Here is a 20,348-nt window from a genome sequence, read left to right on the forward strand (position 1 = left end):
ACTTGTGTGGGGTGGCCTTGGGCTGCTGCTGCAGCACAGCCTTCCCAACAACTCTGGTCACTGCACCTTGGCCACGCTCTTGCTCTGGTCATTCATACGGAGGAACAGTGGGACCAGGACCCTCTTCACTGTCTTCCTCAGCATCTTCTTGTTTCTCCCCACCACAGTGTCCATCACATCTCTGAAGAGGCTGATGGAGAACTCCCGCACCAGGCTGGACTCCTGGTAGGGTGGAGGATGGGGAACTTCAGCAACAGGCACTCCCAGCCCACGGTGAGCAAAGGGCGTCAGCGTGGCTGATGTGAGGGGTCGGATCCTGAGCACAGGAGCCGTGGGGCAGATCTACAGCTGAGGCTGGATGGCCCCAGAGCCCTGAAAGGCCATGCAAGAGGAGCATGAGGGGAGCCCTGCCCGAGGTCTGCCCACGGGGCTGGGCTGAGGGGCAGCTGTCTTTGCCGAGTGCCCATCTGTAGGGCTCGGGCTGGGGCTCCCAGGGCAGCCTTACATCATCAAAGAGGGGCAGGAGCTTCTCCGCCAGCTGCAGAGCGATGGGGCTCGCCTCCTCCCGGTCCAGGTGACCCATCGTGTTCCTGAAGAGTAGCAGGGCCTTCCTCTTGACATCACTGTTGGTGTCCTGCATGGTCTCCATGATGTCTGGCAGCAGGACCAGTATTTTTCTTGCCTGTAAGAAACACAGTTTCCTTATTGTGAAGCGCTGAAAGATCACCCTGGCAAAAATGCTCTGGCCACTGAGGACCAGCCTCCCGTTCAGCTTCCCAGCAGGTGGCACAGGAGTCGCTGCAGCAGCCTCCTGACAGGCAGCGGCCACTGATGGGGATGTGGGGAGAGCATGGAGCAGGGAAGGGGGGGCAGGAGAGCAGTGTCCCCTGCTCAGCCACCCCCTTTTCTGAGAAGCCTGAAGGGGCGGAAGGATGGGAAACCCTCTGTGCCTGGAGGGCTCCCCAGGCGCCCACCAGCCCCCTCCATAGCAGAGAGGGGGACTGGAGCCATCACTCCACATTCAGACTCCCACCAAGGCCAAGCCAACGCATTACCCACTGCTGCAGCCCCCAGCTGCCAACATGGCTCCAGCTGACTGTGCCTCACTCACCATCATATGTGCCTTTGAAAGCGTGATGAGGCTCTCGAGCACCACCGAGAGCATCATCCAACTCGGATTCCTCAGGAAACTCTCGGGTTTGTAGAGGACAGCAAACTTCTCTGATCCAAAGTCAGTGCGCAGCAGCAGCTAAAGTGAAGGCAGCAGTGAGAGAACAGCAGAGCCGGTGGGGCTCCCTCCAGTGTGTTGGCACGAAGGAGGCATGACAAGGCCGGTGGCAAGTGTCTCCTCTCCCCAGAGCTGAAGGCCCTCAGCCCGTGCAGAGACCGTTCCTCTGCCCCAGGGCCAGCAACTGGGCTGTCTCTGGCTTCTGCCCCTTTCTCTGTCCCTGCCCCAGCTTTCCAGGGGGCAGAGCCAGGCAGGGCAATGCAGGCGGGGGTGAGCACAGTGCTGCCTGGGCAGGGGCAGACGTGGTGTGTTTTCACCAGGGCCGAAACCGCACGGGGCAGCCCCAGGCGTCTGGCACAGGGTCTGGTGGTACTGGTCAGGTCCATGCTGACCCTGAGAGGCCGTGTCTGTATGTCCTGGGGGAGCTGGCCATTCGGAGCTGACAGACAGGGAGGGGGCTGTGCCTGGTTCCCCGCAGGGGCAGGCACAGCCCTGAAGATGAGCGTGGACACTCACAGCCAAGAGACTGATGCAGGCGTCCTCCATGGCACAGCTGAACACCTTGTGCAGTTGCAGGTCCTGGAGCACGCTGCGCAGCTCGGTCAGGACGCTCCACAAAGTCCCAGGCATGGAGATCATCACCTCCCACATGGCCAGGGCAGCGCTGCAGAGCCAGAGCGCCCGTCAGCGGGGCTGCCTCGGCCAGGGCAGCATGTCCAAGCCAGGTCCTCCAGAGCCGGGCGGTGCTGCAGCCCTGGCCCTGCCCACCATTTTTGCTTGGGGTGCCCGGGGGCCCTGCCCGGGCAGGTTGGACGGGCCTGAGGTGGTGTTGCCCTTTGGGCAGGGAGGAGCGTGGTGGCGCTGGGCTCCAGATTGGCCAGTTTGGGCTGCTGCGGGCCTGGCTGACCCAGTGGGGCTGGGACACGTGGTGGGATGGAAGCCCTTCTCCTTGGGGATGTGGGTCTGGCAGCCAGAGAATCCCTGTGCCCTCCTCCCCACAGGGAACAAGCCCCCAGGGCTGTCAGGGCCAATACCTGTCACATGTTGGAGAGATCTCCAACAGGCTCCTCACCACTTCCCTGGAGCACCGCTCCGTCAGCAGGAGGAGGAGTGAGTGCAGGCTGTGCCGGGCTGGCTCCGTGGAGACGCCCTTGATGTTTTTGTAGATGTATCTCATGAGCTTTGGCACCTGGATGTGAGACGGGTGAGGATGCTGCAGCCCCTGGTGCTGCTGCAGCCATTCCCCAAGCTGCCACTGAAACTGCTGCCCTCCCCGTCCTTCTCCGCTCTCTTGAAATGGCTTCAGGTGCCTGAGAGAGCTGCTTTAGGGAAGGAGGGAAGGACAAGGCCTGACAGGGCTCACAGGCAGGACAATCCAGCCACAGGGCACTTACATCTGTCATCCAGGAGGCCGGGTCTCCCATGGCCGTGTCCAGGACCCTGCTGCCCATCTGCCTGTCACAGATATCCTCTGCTGTCAAGGCCTCAATGGCCACCATGAGAATGTCCGTCATCTGGGCAGGCTGGCGGTTTTCTCCAAACTCCTACAGGAGGAAGGAAGATGGGGAAGACATGTCGTGCTGACCACCCTGCTGGTGCTGCTTGGCTGAGCACCATGAGCAGCTCTGGCCAGAGATGCCCGGCAGCGCTGTCAGCAGTGCCTGCAGGGAAGCTGGAAACAGGGTCTGCCGTCACTGCAGGGGGGAGGATTAGAGCAGAGGCTCCCCAGGTGGAGGGAGGAGGGTTGGGAGCATGGGCATTATGTGTTTGCCCTGCTGGGAACCAGGGCTCCCTGGTGTCCAGGATGGCCGGACCACCCTCGGACAGTCCCTACGTGGGGAGAGCAGGAACCCTCTCACCAGGGACAGTGAGGCCATGCCAACTCTGCTGATTCTGGGTCGCTTTGCTCACAGGTGTCTCCTGACACAAGGTGGGAGCTCGTTACCTTGGCCATGTTGATACCGTGGTGGAGTGAAGCAATTGTCCAGATGCTCACAGAATCCCATGCAGGTTGGAGCTCTGGATGCTTTGGGTTCTCCTCTGGCAGTGTCTCGCCTACGTGGAGGGGAAACACAGAGGAGTCAGTTGGACACAGCATCTTTGCCAACAAGCTTCCGCAACCATGAAAAGAGCTTGAAGCTCAGCACGGCTGAGGAGGGCGGCTGTGCTGGGGCCGGCTTCCAGCTGCTCCTGGGCAGCCCTGGTGGTCAAGCACCGCCATGTCCCCCACCTGCAGGACTGCACTGCCGCTGTGCCAAGGAAACGTGATCCTGGCATCGAGCTGGTCGCTCTCACTGGCCCATTTATTTACTGGCCCGGACCCTTGCCCAGCCCTGAGGCAGCCCTGCACTCACCGGTCTGCATCAGCTGGACCGTGGGGACCTTGCAGGCGTCCAGCAGAGAACTGCTCTCCTGGGAAGCCTCCACCTCTTCCCAGGCCGCCCTTGGGGTGCTGGGGGGCGGTCTCTTTGCCATCCTGTGAAATGCCGGGAAGCAGGGGGAAAGGACGGGAACTTAAGGGAAAGTCCTCTGTACTATTGGGGAAGGGGGAACTTCAGGCAAAGGCCTCTGTGCTCTGAAGTGCCGGGACTGGCAATGAAAGTCGTGGGCTGTGCTCGGGGTCTCCTCGCCAGCTCTGCTCGCCTGTCCTGTCCCGTCGCTGTCTTGACAGACAGTGCAGGGCTGCGGTCACGCCACCTGTATATGGCACCGTGTGGTGTCACACAGCGGGTCACAAAGGGCCTCACTGTGACGCATCACCCAGGCTGGGAGGGGCAGGGTGTCCACTGCGGGGTGGACCTGTAGGTGTAACAGCACCTGTATTGGCATCTGTGCTGCTCTCTGTAACCTTCTCTTCAGCTGTATTTGTGTCAATAGCTTCATGTGCCATGGTTCCTCCACCTGTGATGGCACCTCAGCTGGTGGTGCCATCACTCGCTGTACCTGCTGCTGGATGCGTCAAGGGCAGTTCTGTTTAACCTCTTTATCAATGATCTGGATGAAGGGATTGAGTGCACCCTTAGTAAATTTGCAGATGACAACAAATTGGGTGGGAGTGTTTCATCTACTGACAGGGAACGCTCACTTCCCTGGTCCTGCTGGCCACACTATTCCTGATACAAGCCAGGATGCTGGTGGCCTTTTTGGCCACCTGGGCACACACTGGCTCATGTTCAGACGCTGTCACCAACACCCTTAGGGCCTTTTCCTCCAGGCACTTTCCAGCTGCTCTTCCCCGGCCTGCAGCGTTCATGCAGCACATCCATGTTCACTGCCCATCAGAGCCACCTTTACTTTGCTTTTCCTGATATGTCATCTCTGCTTCCAGTTTTCTTCTCTACCCAGACCCTGCACCTGGTTTCTCAGTAGTGTTCCTCGGTGGGACCCATTAGCACTACAAGGAAGTTTGGAGTTTGAATCTGACATTGACTTCTTGAGATGTTTCTTCAACTTCCTCTCAGGGCCTGAGGTTCATGGACTCAGCAGCAAACCCACCAGAGGGGTCATTAAAGTGCCTTGTGCTGCTCCTGTGCTGCTGAGCTGGGCCGGGCTCCTGGCACAGAGGGAGCTCATGGCAGCGGCAGCGCTGCAGAGAGACAGCTCTGCCCAGGAGCAGCTCCTCTGCACACGCAGCAGGGATGAGGGCTCTGCCTGGAGCTGCTGAGGAGGGAGGAGTGAGGAAGTGGCTCAGGACTGGGACCGTAACTGAGAGTTCACTGGAGGAGACATCTCTGCAGCCCTTGACATGGTAAGTCTCTGGGTGCAGGGTAATTCAGCTGTAGCTCCTGGAGTCACACAGAGCTGTCCCTGGGCAGTGCCGGCTGCTGGGAGGGGTCTGCAGGGCAGAGCTGAGCACACAGCGAGTGGGATGGGATCTGTGGCACTGACAGCAGGAGACCTGGGGACACAGACACAGCTGCAGGCAGGGACAGCTCCAGGCAGCAGAGCAGGGGGTGTTCAGGAGCTCTTTCGGTCCTTGTCTGCAGATGATGCTGGGTGTTGTGTGCTGGGCAATGATCTGACTGTCCCTTTAGGACATGTCGCTTTCAGGAGCCTGACCCTGCTCTGCCTGTCCTGCTGGGCTCACGAGCTGCCCCCAGAAAGGCTCAGGTCTGCTGTAGGATCCCAGCAGTGCTGAGCCTTTCCTTGGGGTCCGCACTGTCCTCTCAGAGTCCTTTGCTTCACTCGGTGAGAGGTCGGGTCCTGCTCTCTCCATCACATCTCCGACAGTGGGCTGGAACAGAGAACAGTTTGCAGATCTGCCCTTTCAAACAATGCTCCCCCGCTCCCATATGAGTCCAAATATTTGGGGTTTTTTAAGGAGTGATTTGTGTGTGAAGTCATCTTCAAAGTAGCACAAGCAAAGGCACAGGAGCGATGACAAGAAGACTGATGGACTCTTCTGCTGTCCTGACTCTGCACTGAGCCACAGAAAGATGAGCCCTTTCACCTGTCCTCTCTCAAGACTCTTCACATTTTACCTCATAAAGATGAAGATTTTGACCCCTACAAAAACCCAGTCACGGGATGTGATGGTGAAAAACTAAAAACACAGACAAAATCATTACAAAGACATGTTAAAACACGGCTCTGCTTCCCGTGCTTTTCAGTGTCAAGAGTGCAGATACTGACGATTTCCATTAACAATGCATAAAATCGGACACCGCTTGTGAACGTTGGAGCTGCCACAACCCAGCTCCCGTGTCCCCAGTGCAGCAGAGCAGAGCTGGCTGCTTGGCAGCACACGGGCAGAGGTTCTGCTGCTCACAGCACACTCAGCCAGCACAGACCAGAGAAAGGAAACGCATTTCAGTTGGGGTGATGTTAATGAAAAAGAGAGTAGTTTTGCTCCGTGGAGTCTGTCCTAATATTAAGTTGTTGTTTCCTTTTTTGAACAGAGAAACAGCCAATGTCCAACAGCAGCTCCATCACCCAGTTCCTCCTCTTGCCATTCACAGACACACGGGAGCTGCAGCTCTTGCACTTCTGGCTCTTCCTGGGCATCTACCTGGCTGCCCTCCTGGGCAACGGCCTCATCATCACCACCATAGCCTGGGACCAGCACCTCCACACCCCCATGTACTTCTTCCTCCTCAACCTCTCCCTCCTTGACTTGGGCTCCATCTCCACCATTGTCCCCAAATCCATGGCAAATTCCCTTTGGGACACCAGGACTATCTCCTATCAAGGATGTACTACACAGCTCTTTTTTTTTCTCTCCTTGATCTCTGTTGAGTATTCCCTTCTCACCATCATGGCCTATGACCGCTACGTTGCCATCTGCAAACCCCTGCACTACGGGACCCTCCTGGGCAGCAGAGCTTGTGTCCACATGGCAGCAGCTGCCTGGGCCAGTGGGTTTCTCAACACTTTTCTACACACGGTCAACACATTTTCACTGCCACTCTGCAAGGGCAATGCTGTGGACCAGTTCTTCTGCGAAATTCCTCATATCCTCAAGCTCTCCTGCTCACACTCCTACCTCAGGGAAGTGTGGCTTCTTGTTGTTAGCTCCTGTTTAGTCTTTGGGTGTTTTGTGTTCATTGTGGTGTCCTATGTGCAGATCTTCAGGGCCGTGCTGAGGATCCCCTCTGAGCAGGGACGGCACAAAGCCTTTTCCACGTGCCTCCCTCACCTGGCCGTGGTCTCCCTGTTTGTCAGCACTGGTATTTTTGCTCACCTGAAGCCCCCTTCCATCTTCTCCCCAAACCTAGATCGGGTGGTGTCCGTTCTGTACTCAGTGGTGCCTCCAGCAGTGAACCCCCTCATTTACAGTATGAGGAACAAAGAGATCAAGGATTCCCTGAGGAAATTATTTGACCAAGGAATACTGCAGTATCAATAAGCAGTCTATCATCCTCAGGAGAAAGCTTGGAGGCTTTTTTTAACATATATGTCTTGGTTTTCTTTTTGTTTAATATACTTCAAATCATATTCCCACTGAAAGAATATTATTTATTGCCCTCTACCAGTGTTTTGTGGTGTAAAGTCCTCATATACAAATGGAGCATTGCTCCCAGTGCAGGTAAACACAGTAAAGAAACCAGCAGGAAATTATTTGTCTGTGTCTCATCTTGTACATGTCCTCTGGAACTGGGGGTTCAGTCCTGGCACGCAGGAGGGGTCAAGGAGCCAAGAGCCCAGCTGCCATGAGGAGGATCAGGCACTTGTGGACCTCAGGGCTGCTCCTCACCGCCTCACTGGACAGATCCTTTCTGCCACTTTTGCATTGGGCTCCCTGGAGCCATGGTCATGGACAAGAGCAGTTCATGGTCTTTTCAGAGCAGCGGGGCCAGCTCAGGGCCCTGAGGAGAGCCCAGAGTGGGAACCAAGGCTGCCTGGCCAGCCCAGCCTGGACACAGTCACCCAGGGAAAGGGACGTCTCTGGAGAAGAGCAAGGGAGCATTGCTGTGCCTGCAGGGAGGAATCCAGGAGGAAGAGAAACCCCCTTCTGCAGACACTCATTTGGGGCCGGCTGCTCTGCTGCTGGAGCAGCACTCCTGTTCTGGGCTGGGGAGAGGGGCTGGCACTGAGGGGCACAGGCCGTCTGTGCTGGGGATCTCCTGGAGCTGACACCAGCAGTCCTGGGTTTGCACTGGTCTCCATGTCCTCGTGCCATGTCCAGCTCCAGCCAGACTGGGAAGGTTCCCAGGACATTTGTCTCTCCCGCTGCCATTTACAGCACTGACCACTCCCCCAAGTTCACGTGTGAGGTTTGCTCTCTGTCCATCTTCTTCCTGCTGTGGGACTCGGTGCCTGTGTCAGGGAACAGCCAGCCCTGCCCGGCCTCCCTTCTTGCCCAGAGGTTGGCAGAGCCAGAGCAGGGCTGTAGCAGCCCCTGCATGGGACACGGCTGGGGCTGGATGGGACGTCATTGCAGTCTGCACCTTCCTCATGGTGGGCAGTGGAGGGGGATGCGCTGATCTCTTCTTCCTGATGACCTGTGATAGGACATGTAAATGGAGTGAAACTGCATCGGGGGAAGTTCAGATTGGACATTAGGAAAAGGTTCTTCACTGAGAGGGTGGTCAGTCACTGGAACCGGCTCCTCAGGGAAGTGGTCATGACACCACATCTGTCAGAGTTCAAGGAGCATCTGGCAGATGCTCTTAGTTTTATGGTTTAGTTTAGGTAGTCCTGTGAGGAGCAGAGACTTGGATTCAATGATCCTTATGGGTCCTTTTCAACTCAAGTTATTCTATGATTTTCAAACTCCAGATTAGTCCTTCCCTGACTGATTTGTGTGTGTGTGTGAGTGAGTTTGTCTGTGTGTGTGTCTGTTTGTCTGTCTCTGGGGTACTGGGGAGATGAGGTGACCCAAGGTCAACTTCTGAATAGATTCCAAATCTAAGACCTGCTCTTGGAGGGTTCTAAACCTTATGTGTGTCATATGGATGTATATTTTCCACTGACACAGCCAAACATACAAATAGACACAGTTGGGCTGGGGAGGTGAGGAACAACACTGTCCATGCAATGATGGACCCCAAGGAGATGGCTTCTCCTTCCCATACACACCTCTTTAGGAGGAACTCTGTATCAATATCAATTGGAGAATTCCTCTATCACTTCTTCTCTTTACATCCCTTCCTCTTCAGCCACACTTTTGAAACTGATCTGATTAAGTGTACAAGTTCTGAAGACCAGATATAAATCATACAATCATAGAATTATAGGATCGTTTCAGTTCGAAGGGGCCCTCAGGATCACCAAGTGCAACCATAACCTAATCTAACTCTGGTACTAAACCATGTCCCTAATAACCTTGTCTAAATGCCTTTTAAACCCCTCCATGGATGGTGATTCTACCACTGCGCTGGGCAGCCTGTTCCAACGCCTGACAACCCTTTCTGAGAATAATATTTTTCTAATATGCAATCTAAATCTCAGTCCCCGGGGTCAGCTGATTGGCGCCAGCTCAGCTGGAGTCGTTTCAGCGGATCCTGAGGTACACGGGGTTTTGCGGTTCCCCGGATCCCAATTTTTCGACCTGGAAGCCCCCGGCAGCCCTTGCAAGAGTGGCTGACGTGGCGTGGTGTTACCACAGTGTCGGCGATCACACCCCGACCCCTGGCCTTGAAAAAGCCTCCGAGAGGGTAGCGACTGTCACTGCTCAGCAGGCACTGGGAGGGGAGCAACCAGCTTGTCAAGTGGGTGAGTACCACCCACACTTTGCTGCAGCAGCAGGTGTGTTAGCTCGTGTAGTAGGGTGCAGAGGGTGTCACTCCTTGCTTGGTAGACCCTCTCACCTATTGCCAGTGTCCCAGAGCGCTGCTGACCACGGTCTCCAGAAAGAGAGCTTGTCACAAAAAGACTGTCGCAACTCAGACAGAGGCCTTGCCCCGAACCGTGGCTGTTCAGGTTTCTGGCTGCAGGGATTGCCAGAGCCTGCTGCTGCTTGGGGAGGATGGCCAGCATCCCACATGTGTGAGGTGTGAGCTGGTGCAAGATCTGCTCAGCATGATCGCAAATCTTAGGGAGAAGGTCCAGACACCGAGGTCCATCAGGGAGTGTGAAAAGGAGATTAACTGGTGGAGTAACTCCCTGATGTACCAGTCAGAAAGGTCCCAGGGGGATACCCTCCAAAAGGTGATGGACCCCCTGCCCTGTCAGGCAGAGGGGGAAGACCCGAGACAGCCCCTGCCCTGTTGCTGTTGGGCTGAGGTAGGGGACCACAAAGATGATGAGGGTTGGAAGCAAGTTCCAGTTCAGCGTCACGGGCAACCCCCACTCCTTACCTGCTTTGCTTCCTCAGGTGCCCCTCCGTAATAAGTTTGAGGCCCTGGAACTTGAAGAAGAGGTAGGTGAGGATGTGGTGCAAGGCCCACCTACAAGGCCACATAGAAAGAGGCAGTTGACCCCACACCTCAAGACTGACTCTGATAAGAAAGAAAGAAGGGTAATTGTAGTAGGTAATTCCCTTCTGAGAGGGACAGAGCGCCCAACATGCAGAGTTGACCCTCATCAAAGGGAAGTTTGTAGTCTACCTGCAGCCCAGATCAAGGATATCACCAAGGCACTCCCAACCTGGTGCACTCAACAGTGAACTGGCTGAAGGGAAGAAGCCAGAGAGTGGTGGTCAATGGTACCTGGCGTGGGTTAGAAGGGGGTGGTCAGTAGGTCAGAGAGGTTCTCCTGCCCCTCTACTCTGCCCTGGGGAGACCACACCTGGAATATTGTGTTCAGGGAGCAGAGCCCTCCCGGGCTCTTTTAGCTGCCTTGACTTACCTGGGGTTTTTTTGGACTTCAAACGAAAGCAGAGAGGACCTGAGTGCACAAGTTACTGTGCACACCAATGAAAGAGGTAAGAACTGAACCAGAGTGTCCAGATCTCCTGAACCCAGCACTAACAGCCGCTGCAGGAACATTTTGATCCACAAGGGTTAGTACCAGTTCTCTCAGGAGCTCTGCTGGTGCAGAGACTGTTGGAACTTGCAGCTGTGAACAGGAGGGAGCACATGAAAGCAAGAACATCGCTTTGAGCTACAAAACCAAGACTGAGCTGTGTTGCCACGGGTGAACTGATCTGATCTGCTGGGCTGTGCATTTAGGTTTTCTGTGTAATACTGAAGTGATCTAGAGTATGCTGAGGCAGATACAGGCTTTAATAATCTGACTAAAATATGTTATCTTCTTTTTTCTTCTCTTCATAGGGTTAAAAGGGAAATAATTGCATTGTTGCAAGAATTCAGCTTATCTATGGGTCTCTTGTTTTTCTTTCATGCTACCTTCATTCTACCTGATTTCACCAAATCCTACAAGGATTTTAAGACCCTCTCACAGCCCTGCTACAGCACCAAGTGGGCACCATTAAACCAGACTTCTCCTCCACAGCTTTCTTTTCAGCGCTGTTTGGATTTGCAGGGAGGAGCAAAGAAAAAGAGAATAGTAGACAATGAGGTAACAATTAACTTTAGAAATACATATACTGGTCCCCTGCAACTGCCTAATGTTTGGTCATCACACACAGTATCACACAGTATGTTTGGGATTGGAAGGGACCTCAGAAGATCATCTAGTCCAATCCGCACTTGAACACACCGCTTGAACAATTAAAATTTCAGGGCTTTTAACTACCACAGCCTTAAGCACAGCAATAGCTAAATTAGAAAGGATTTCTTTTGAGGACACTGCAACAAAATCCTGGTTTGGGGAGGCTGGGGTTTGGGTTCTTTATGAGCTGTTTGTTTTTCCCCTCCGTCTCTAAAATGTCCCCTAGTCACACAGAACGGTCCGTACGCCAGTGACTTGCCTCTTGAATGCTCTGTGTAGTCTCCTCGTCTTCCTTGGTTGGTTCCTCAGACTCTCCTGAAGGCTGTGCAGAGACTCCACATCTTCCTCGCGTGTCTTCCTCCTGGGTGTCCTTCTCCTTTGTCTCCTCCAACATCTCCAAAGACACAGGTTCCGAAAGGAGATATTCCGAGCCTGTTTGAAAACAACAGAAAGGCAGTTTTGAAATGCCAATAGCACGACATTTACTTTTCATGTCCTTTCTCTTTCTCTCTCCCTTGTGAAACACCACAATTGAAAAAGATCAGCACACAGACAAGGAAGATGCTCAGTTGCCGAGAGAAAAATTCCATCAGAGTTCCAGACCCGAGCGGACGGAGGAAGGAATGCGGTCGACCCAATATGAGTGATAAGCATACCTCAACTTTATTGATGCACTAAGCTGATTTATATAAGACTTACAATAATTATGCATACTCGTCACCTATTAATTGGATAGTATACAGTAATTATGCCTACTCGTCTTCTATTAATTGGATAGTATACAATAATTATGCCTACTCGTCTTCTATTGATTGGATAGTATACATAATGAGCTCAACCTTCTTGTGGTTTCTCTGGAATGCAACCTTCTCACCCTGCTAGAGATAATTCCCCAGCTTGTTTATCTAAACGCTCAGCTGAACCAGAGAGCAACCGCTCAGTACTTTTCCATTATGCTACACCAAACTCATGCTAACTGAGGCCTACTCATGCTAACTTAGAACAGAATTCTCCTGATACAACGGATCAATAGAGCCATGCTCCTTCTCTATTAGCCATGTCCCAACAATTCCCCCTTTTTCTCTTTGGGCTAATAACACTTCCTTGCGAAAAGTAGCATCAATTATCTTTAAACATAATTGCCTAATACATGAAAGACAACACATACCAATAAGCAATATAAGCAAAATAAAAGCAATTCCTACCAATACTGGTTTAAAGAATGACAACAGCCATGAAGGAAAACCTAGCGAGGCCCACCACCTAGCTATTGGAAAGCTAATCGACAAGATGCATTATTAAAGGGTAAATGAGCTAAACAAGCATCAGGTTCCCCCGTACAATTACAGTTGTTCCAAACAGACACATTATACAGTCCTGTAAGCATCTCAATAGATTCATTGACTGATAAAGGTATTCCAATTAGACACATCTTGAATGGCTCTTGAGCTGAAGCGAGACTCAGACAGAAATTAGGATTGTGCGTCTTATTGGCCCAAGTTAACCAAATGTTCTGTTGCTTCATCAACAAATGCGGGACAGCGGTTGTACCAATGGCAGTCAAAATAAACACCATCAGTCCTTTAATGCTGGCCGAGTCCATTTTGCAGGTACCCATCTTGGCCCTGTAGGAGTAAGTACACACATGTACCCTCTGCCAATGTATTGAACTTCTGCAGGCCCTTTCCACTGTCCAGTTTCTGGGTCTCGATAAAACACCTTCATTTGAACAGTTACTTTCTTTGAGAGACCTGAATGCACTTTTACTGGTGGCTCCTCATCTGATCCAAATATACAGAGGTAATTTAAAACAAACAATGTTTTCATAACCCTTTCTTGACTGTCCGTGATACTTTGAAATTTCTGCAAATATTGCTTCAGCGTTTGATTCATTCTCTCTACAATTGCTTGTCCCGTTGGGGAATGTGGAATCCCTGTAACATGTTGTACTCCCCATAACTGACAGAATTTACGCATCTTCTCACTACAATAAGCTGGCCCATTATCCGTTTTAATCTGTGCTGGTACCCCCATTACAGCAAAACACGCCGTCAAGTGACGAATTACATGACTAGCTTTTTCCCCTGCCTGTGGCGTTGCCCATACAAAATGACTATATGTATCAACTGTAATATGTACATATTTGAGCCTACCCATTGAGGGCACATGCGTCACGTCCATTTGCCAGATCTCATTAGGACCCAACCCCCTAGGATTAACCCCTACGCCTAGACCAGAACCATGATGACTACACTGAGGGCAAGTCCGTACAATTCCCTTAGCTTCCTCTACAGTGATCTTAAACTGTGAATGTAATCCTTTCGCGTTCTGATGGAACACACTATGTGATTCTCTAGCCTTGGCAAAATCACTAACAGGGGCAGAACATGCTACCAACCTATCTGCTCTAGCATTCCCTTCCCCAAGGCCACAATCCCACATATGACTACGGATGTGAATCACTGCATATGGTTTTGTTCTTCCTTGAATTAATGTACGCAACTGTCTAAACAGTTCTCCCAAACGCAGTTGCTTAACATCCTTAATCTGAGAATCTTCTATCCTGTGTAACACACCCGCGACATACAGCGAATCGGTCACAATATTAATTGTTTCCTCTCTCCACTTCCCCATGGCCCATACAACAGCAGCAAGCTCCAATGTCTGCAAGGAATCTCCCGGAACAGCTTCCAGCAAGTGGTGGTGCCACTCACCACAAGCGATCCAGGTAACTGCAGCTCTTCTGGACCTTTTTCCTGCATCCGTAAACACTGTCTGGGCATCTTCTAGGGGTGATTTACTGCGGAGAGGTTTCTGCATCCATTCATTGTGACCAATAAACTGCACTATTGCCGCCTTTACAGGAGACAAGGATATAGTTGTAGCTGATGAGAATAAACACTCACACAACTCCTCGCTATTCTGAAGGTACCACTCTATTGCTTCTTTTTTCATCGGAACATATATTGTCTGCAACTCTTGCCCTGTGATCTGAATTACACGCTTCCTACCCTTCCTTATTAAATCTGCTAAGGTTTCGACCTTTTGCTGTATTGACTTTCTTGGCTGTAGCTTTGGAAATACCCATTCAAGTATCCCAAATTCCTCCCGCTCCCCCTTTTTCTCTTTATGTTGTGTAAGAGCCCCAATTAAATGACCATCTGTTTGAAAAACAGAAAAATCTACAGGTATTGCAGGGTCACGTCTCCTTGTAAAACCCAATGTGATTAAGTGAGCTAAATTCTGGATCATTTGTTTTTGCTCCATAGAGAGATCCACCGGAGTGGAGGGATCGGTTCCACGCAGCAATGGTCGTAACACCTCTAACTACGTATTGGTAATACCCACGACAGGCCTTAACCATTGTAAATCCCCCATGAGTTTCTGAACATCATGAAGTGTCCTAATATCTGTGGTAATATGCGGTTTTTGCGGTCGAATTTGGGAGTCAGTAATTTTCCACCCTAAGTACAACCACGGTTCTTGTCGCTGAATTTTTTCCTTAGCAATTACTAAACCCTCCTTATACAACTGACAATGTAAAAATTGCAATTGTTGCTCAGTAAAGTCTTGTTCTTGTGCAATAAGAATATCATCCATGTAGTGATACACCATCGCTGTAGGCCAGGCATCACGAATAGGACGCAACGCATTGTCCACAAACAATTGACACAATGTCGGACTATTTTTCATTCCTTGCGGTAACACAGTCCATTCAAACCGCTGAGCAGGAGCTTCCCTATTAATCGCTGGCAAAGTGAAGGCAAATCGCTGTGTGTCAAGCTGGTGCAAAGAAATAGTAAAAAAGCAATCCTTCAAATCCACAATTAACAACTTCCAGTGTTCAGGAAGCATTGCCGGATTCGGAAGACCAGGTTGTAATGCTCCCATCGGTTGCATTTGTGCATTTACAGCTCTCAAATCATGAAGCAGTCGGAACTTTCCTGATTTTTTCTTAATCACAAATATAGGCGTATTCCATGGGCTTGTTGACAGTTGCAAATGTCCTTGATCAAACTGTTCTTGTACCAACTGATGTGCTGCTGCAAGACTTTCCATCTTTAACGGCCACTGCTCGATCCATACAGGGTCATCTGAAGTCCATTTAAGAGGGATCGGGAAAGCCCATTTTGCAGTGACCGTTAGCGAAAAGCCCTTTCAGTTGTCAAAATGACTCCTAGCTGATCCAGTATATCTCGACCTATTAGTCCATTTACACCTGCAGGAAGAGTCATTACTGTAACAAATGTATTGGCTTTTCTCCCGTCTATGATGAACAGAATACGTTCAATACTTTGACGTACTGATGAATGACCTCCTACTCCTTCAACGCCCCCGTCCATAGGTTTTGTTGGCCAATCCTGAGGCCAGGCGCCCTCATCTACGATGGTCAAATCAGCCCCAGTGTCCAGTAACATTGTAAGTAAAATAGATTGTCCTCTAGATTCCATTCGAACTGACGCAGTTGGTCGCCGGCTCATTGACATAGTTAGCATCACAGCAGGTCCTGTCGATCCAAATCCACCACCTCCTCTTTCTGAAGATAATGCTGGCGTCATGTCCTTTGTTAATTGCGGAAGTGGTATCAATTGTGCTATTTGACTACCCTTCGGAATGAAAATCGGAGGAAACAGTGTCTGAACCATAATTTGTACAATCCCTTTGTAATCGGCATCAATAAGTCCTGGGATAATCGTAAGGCCTTTCATACCACTCGACGAACGACCAATTAACAATGCCCCTTGTGATTGTCCATTAATTATTAAAGGTCCTTTAAAGGTGGATGGTATCTTTTGTGGCCGCTGATCGATCAAACTGATATCTACTGAGGTTGCCAAGTCCAATCCGAGGCTCCCGGCTGTTGCAGGTTGGAGCGTACCAGTGGAGCAGCTGTCACTGTCATGTGGTGCTCTCTCTGTAGATCCTCTGGTGTTTCGATTGCTGGAGCTGCCACTTTTGTCGGAGCGCGGCGGCTCGGCGCGCTCATTCTCCCGTTTCCCGAGAAACATGCTTCAGTATTATGACCGCTAGATTTACAGTTCTCACACCAAACTCGAGGCACCCGGCAGTCACGGCGAAAGTGACCTTCTTTTCCACATCTGAAGCATTTATTACTCTGTCTTCCCTCATTCGGGCGTGGTCGTCTTTCTACTTCCACAGGAGTAGCACGTAGCTGGGCTAATGCAGCAAATGCCTGTTGCTGGGCTTGCAGGAGGTCTCTCCCTAGCTTCTCCATAGCCTCTACCATCATGGCTTGTGGCCCTACCGGAACTCTGCTCATTCTGTCTAACATAGCTTCTATGGTAGCGTCTGCAGGTAACGTCACTAAGATACCTCTAGTTACTGAATTTGCATTCTGCAATGCACACTGTCTTAACAAAGCTGCCCTCATCCAGCCTGGTACATCTGATTGTTCTATTGCTGAAGTAATCCTGTCTATAAATTGTGCAAATGATTCATCCCTTTCTTGCTTAATACTCATGTACGACGGAGATGGCTGTGATGTTTTAACATGCTCAATGGCTTCTCGAGCTGTTCTCATAGCCTCAGCACATTTTTCGGGGCCCATTTCTAATTGAGCTCGAACTTGAAGGAATGGTCCTAACCCCATTAACTGTTCTACCGTTACATCACTTAAAGGATCATTAGGATTTCTCGCTTGCTGTACAGAAGCCTCACAAAATCTCTGCCAATGTGCTTGCCACAATAACAACTGTGACTGTGTCATTATCATTCTCATTATTACCTTAATATCTTCTGGACACAATAACGTACTCCCAAACAAATAATTTAAAAGCTGTTTAGTCGGCTCTCCATGCAACCCTGATTCCGAAACTGTAGCTCTCAACTGCGACAATAATTTCCAACTAATCGGATTATAGTGCCCGTGCATATCTCCATATCTATCTCGCTCAAATAGTGCGGGGAACGCAAAAGGTGAATCTGGCCCAAAATCTCCATTGTCTGCAGCATCCTCCATTACCTTTTTCCAATTAACTAGTGCTGGACACCTGACTGGTCTCTTAGATGTATCCTTTACAACTTTCTCCATCTCTGACTCACTTATAGCTTTCCGATCGTTATACTCCTCACAACTTTGTTTCTGCTGCTGCGACTGCTGTACTTGATCTACATTCCAACTAGAACTCAACTCTGCTTTCTTTTTTACACACACCGATTGCCAGCACGGAGAAACAGGAGCCTTACATGTACTAAATAACAAATCGTCTTGTCCTGAGGGTGGCAGCGTTGGCCCCCCTGAAAAAGCAGATATGCCTGTTTCCATCGGAGGAGCGGAAGGCTCCATTTTGCCGAGTTTTTGTGAAGCTACCGCGGCTAAATTCTTCTCCAGTTTATGACGCTTAATATTATTAATTACTTCCCTCCACGGTTTCATCAGTTTCTTAGCTGTTTTATCCTCGTCTATGATCATATCCCACAACACATCCCCCAATTTCCTCCATTCTCCTTCATCAAATAATAAATCAGGATCCTGAAAACAGCCTTTAGTTTTTCCCAATGTTACTAGACCAGCTAGCTGTTTAACGTAACTATGATCAACACCTCGCTTTTCTAAAAAGCTTTGTAATAAATCTAGGGCTACTTCTAAATCCATTTCTCTGTTATTCATCATTTTAACCCGTTTCTCCGTTATTCATCACTTTTAATCCGTTTCTCTGTTATTTATCACTTTTAACCCGTTTCTCTGTTATTTATCGCTTTTAACCCGTTTCTCTGTTATCTATCTCTTTTAATCCGTTTCTCTGTTATCTATCTCTCCGTTATTCATCATTTTTAATCTATTTCCCCGTTATTCATCATTATAGTACGGTACCTCTTGCTAAATTAAGAGACCTCTTGCAGCCCTTGTTTCCTGTAGCCCAGCACTGGCGAACTTCAGTCGGTTCAGGCTTCGGAGACGACACACCGCAGCAAAGTGTTCGGTCGATCTTGCCCGCCGGTCGCTGCTCTCCCGGTGCCTTTTGCTTCTATCCGCCGCTTCGGATCGCCGGTTCGGGCGCCAATTGCCGAGAGAAAAATTCCATCAGAGTTCCAGACCCGAGCGGACGGAGGAAGGAATGCGGTCGACCCAATATGAGTGATAAGCATACCTCAACTTTATTGATGCACTAAGCTGATTTATATAAGACTTACAATAATTATGCATACTCGTCACCTATTAATTGGATAGTATACAGTAATTATGCCTACTCGTCTTCTATTAATTGGATAGTATACAATGATTATGCCTACTCGTCTTCTATTGATTGGATAGTATACATAATGAGCTCAACCTTCTTGTGGTTTCTCTGGAATGCAACCTTCTCACCCTGCTAGAGATAATTCCCCAGCTTGTTTATCTAAACGCTCAGCTGAACCAGAGAGCAAACGCTCAGTACTTTTCCACTATGCTACACCAAACTCATGCTAACTGAGGCCTATTCATGCTAACTTAGAACAGAATTCTCCTGATACAACGGATCAATAGAGCCATGCCCCTTCTCTATTAGCCATGTCCCAACACTCAGTCACGTTCATTAGACGCAGCGCCAGCCACTCTCAGCCCAGGGCACGGTTACCTGCAGCCAAGGCCCCTTCCAGCTCCCCTCGGTCGCTGCTTTCTCTATCACAGTCGGTGCCGCTGTTCAGTGGCCTGAGCCGGTAACCCAGACAGCGCATCTTCTTCTGCCTCGCCTGCCCTGCGTGTGTCAGTGCGGTGCTAAGGCTTCCTCCACCAGGACACCTCCAGATTGAGAAAATGGGTACTGAACGTGTTTCTGGAAGCCACCTGTTTTTCTAGGGGAGGCAAAAATGCTTTTCCCAGCAGAAGTCAGCTCCAGCCCTTCTCCCTTTTTGCTGTTATGACTCTTGCCTTCCACCCTGTGCAAACTCCGAGCTTTCCAAAGCCCAGACTTCTACCCTCCAGCTCAGTCAAAATGCAGCATTAAGACTTGCTTTTGCATTCGGTTATTTCATGTTCACTCTTAAGATCCCTCAGAATCTAATCTCTCTTCTGACTCTCCTTATTTCCATCTTTTAGAATCTTCTCACCTCTGCCAAGGCTGCTTCTTGCAGATCAACACCTGCCAGAAGCTCCCAATGGTAAAAATCACTGCGAGGCTTTTTCTTTCATATGCTACCAATATACACTCGGTAACAATTTCAAACTGACCCACCCAGCTTTGAGATGCACCTTTGTTTTGATGCCAAAAATGCATCTGCAGTTCGCAACAGTGACACAAGGATCCTGTGGGACACAGGAAATGTTTCCATGAGTAACAAAAAAAGTGTCAATGATTTACAGCCTGCAAGTTTTGCGTATCACTAGTGATGTGTAAATACTTGCTCTTGCTGAGATTTACCTTCATACTTGGCCCTCCCTCCTTCCCATGGTTTGCTCTACCCATGCTCTTTTTTTTCGTTTTCATTACATGCTTTGAGACAGACTTCTACCCATTTGCAAAAATACCAGGACAAGACAAAAGAAACCCTGGCTGTGACCTTTAGGCACTATTACAATGCAAAGGTTTGGTTGAAAAACACCCCTAAGATCATGGAGTCCAACTGCTCCCCCACCCCCAGCACTGACCCGTGTCCTGAGACCCTCATCTCAGGTCTGTTCAACCCTCCAGGGATGGTGACTCCAGCACTGCCCTGGGCAGCCTGTTCCAATGCCCCACAGCCCTTTGCGGAAGAAATTGTTCCCCACATCCAACCTCAACCTCCCCTGGCGCAACTTGAGGCTGTTTCCTCTGCTCCTGGCACTTATTCCTGGGGAGCAGAGCCCGACCCGCCCTGGCTCCAAGCTCTTTTCAGGCAGTTCAGAGATCAGAAGGTCTCCTCTCAGCTCCTGTTCTCCAGCTGAACCCCCAGGTCCCTCAGCTGCTCCCATCACACTTGTGCTCCAGCTTGGTGAGGCCAAGTCCCAGGTGGTCAGTGAGGGAGCAGGTGGGATTGGGGAGGGGTGAGGGGCAAAGTAATCCATATAATGTCCAGCCTCACAGGACTATTCTCCTGCCTGTCCAGATGTCTCCAGGAGACCCCCTGGATCAATACCCATTGTAGAATGCTGCTATCACATCTTGTATAAACCAAAAAATGATAGAAAACAACTCGGAAAGAAAAA

General features: G+C 50.4%; 1 protein-coding gene and 1 long non-coding RNA gene across 2 annotated transcripts; one reads left to right on the plus strand and one right to left on the minus strand.

Moving 5' to 3' along the window:
• The first annotated feature begins 5,613 nt into the window (after window positions 1-5,613).
• On the plus strand, window positions 5,614-7,279 carry LOC135577597 (olfactory receptor 14I1-like). The gene has a single exon (XM_065047733.1). It carries the CDS (start codon window positions 6,138-6,140, stop codon window positions 7,071-7,073), a length of 936 nt encoding a protein of 311 aa, XP_064903805.1. The 5' UTR covers window positions 5,614-6,137; the 3' UTR covers window positions 7,074-7,279.
• A 4,582-nt stretch (window positions 7,280-11,861) lies between these two features.
• On the minus strand, window positions 11,862-18,642 carry LOC135577601 (uncharacterized). Its single transcript, XR_010469319.1, has 2 exons — window positions 18,057-18,642; window positions 11,862-12,846 (listed from the first exon to the last, which is right to left on the minus strand). It is a non-coding gene; the product is annotated as an uncharacterized LOC135577601 (long non-coding RNA).
• Between the last annotated feature and the right edge of the window lie 1,706 nt (window positions 18,643-20,348).

Source organism: Columba livia, unplaced genomic scaffold (assembly GCF_036013475.1).
Source record: "Columba livia isolate bColLiv1 breed racing homer unplaced genomic scaffold, bColLiv1.pat.W.v2 Scaffold_102, whole genome shotgun sequence".
NCBI classification, from domain to species: domain Eukaryota; kingdom Metazoa; phylum Chordata; class Aves; order Columbiformes; family Columbidae; genus Columba; species Columba livia.

Coding starts and splice junctions, on each gene's coding strand:
- LOC135577597 (XM_065047733.1), top strand. CDS start 6,138: ATGTCCAACAGCAGCTCCATCACCCAGTTCCTCCTCTTGCCATTCACA.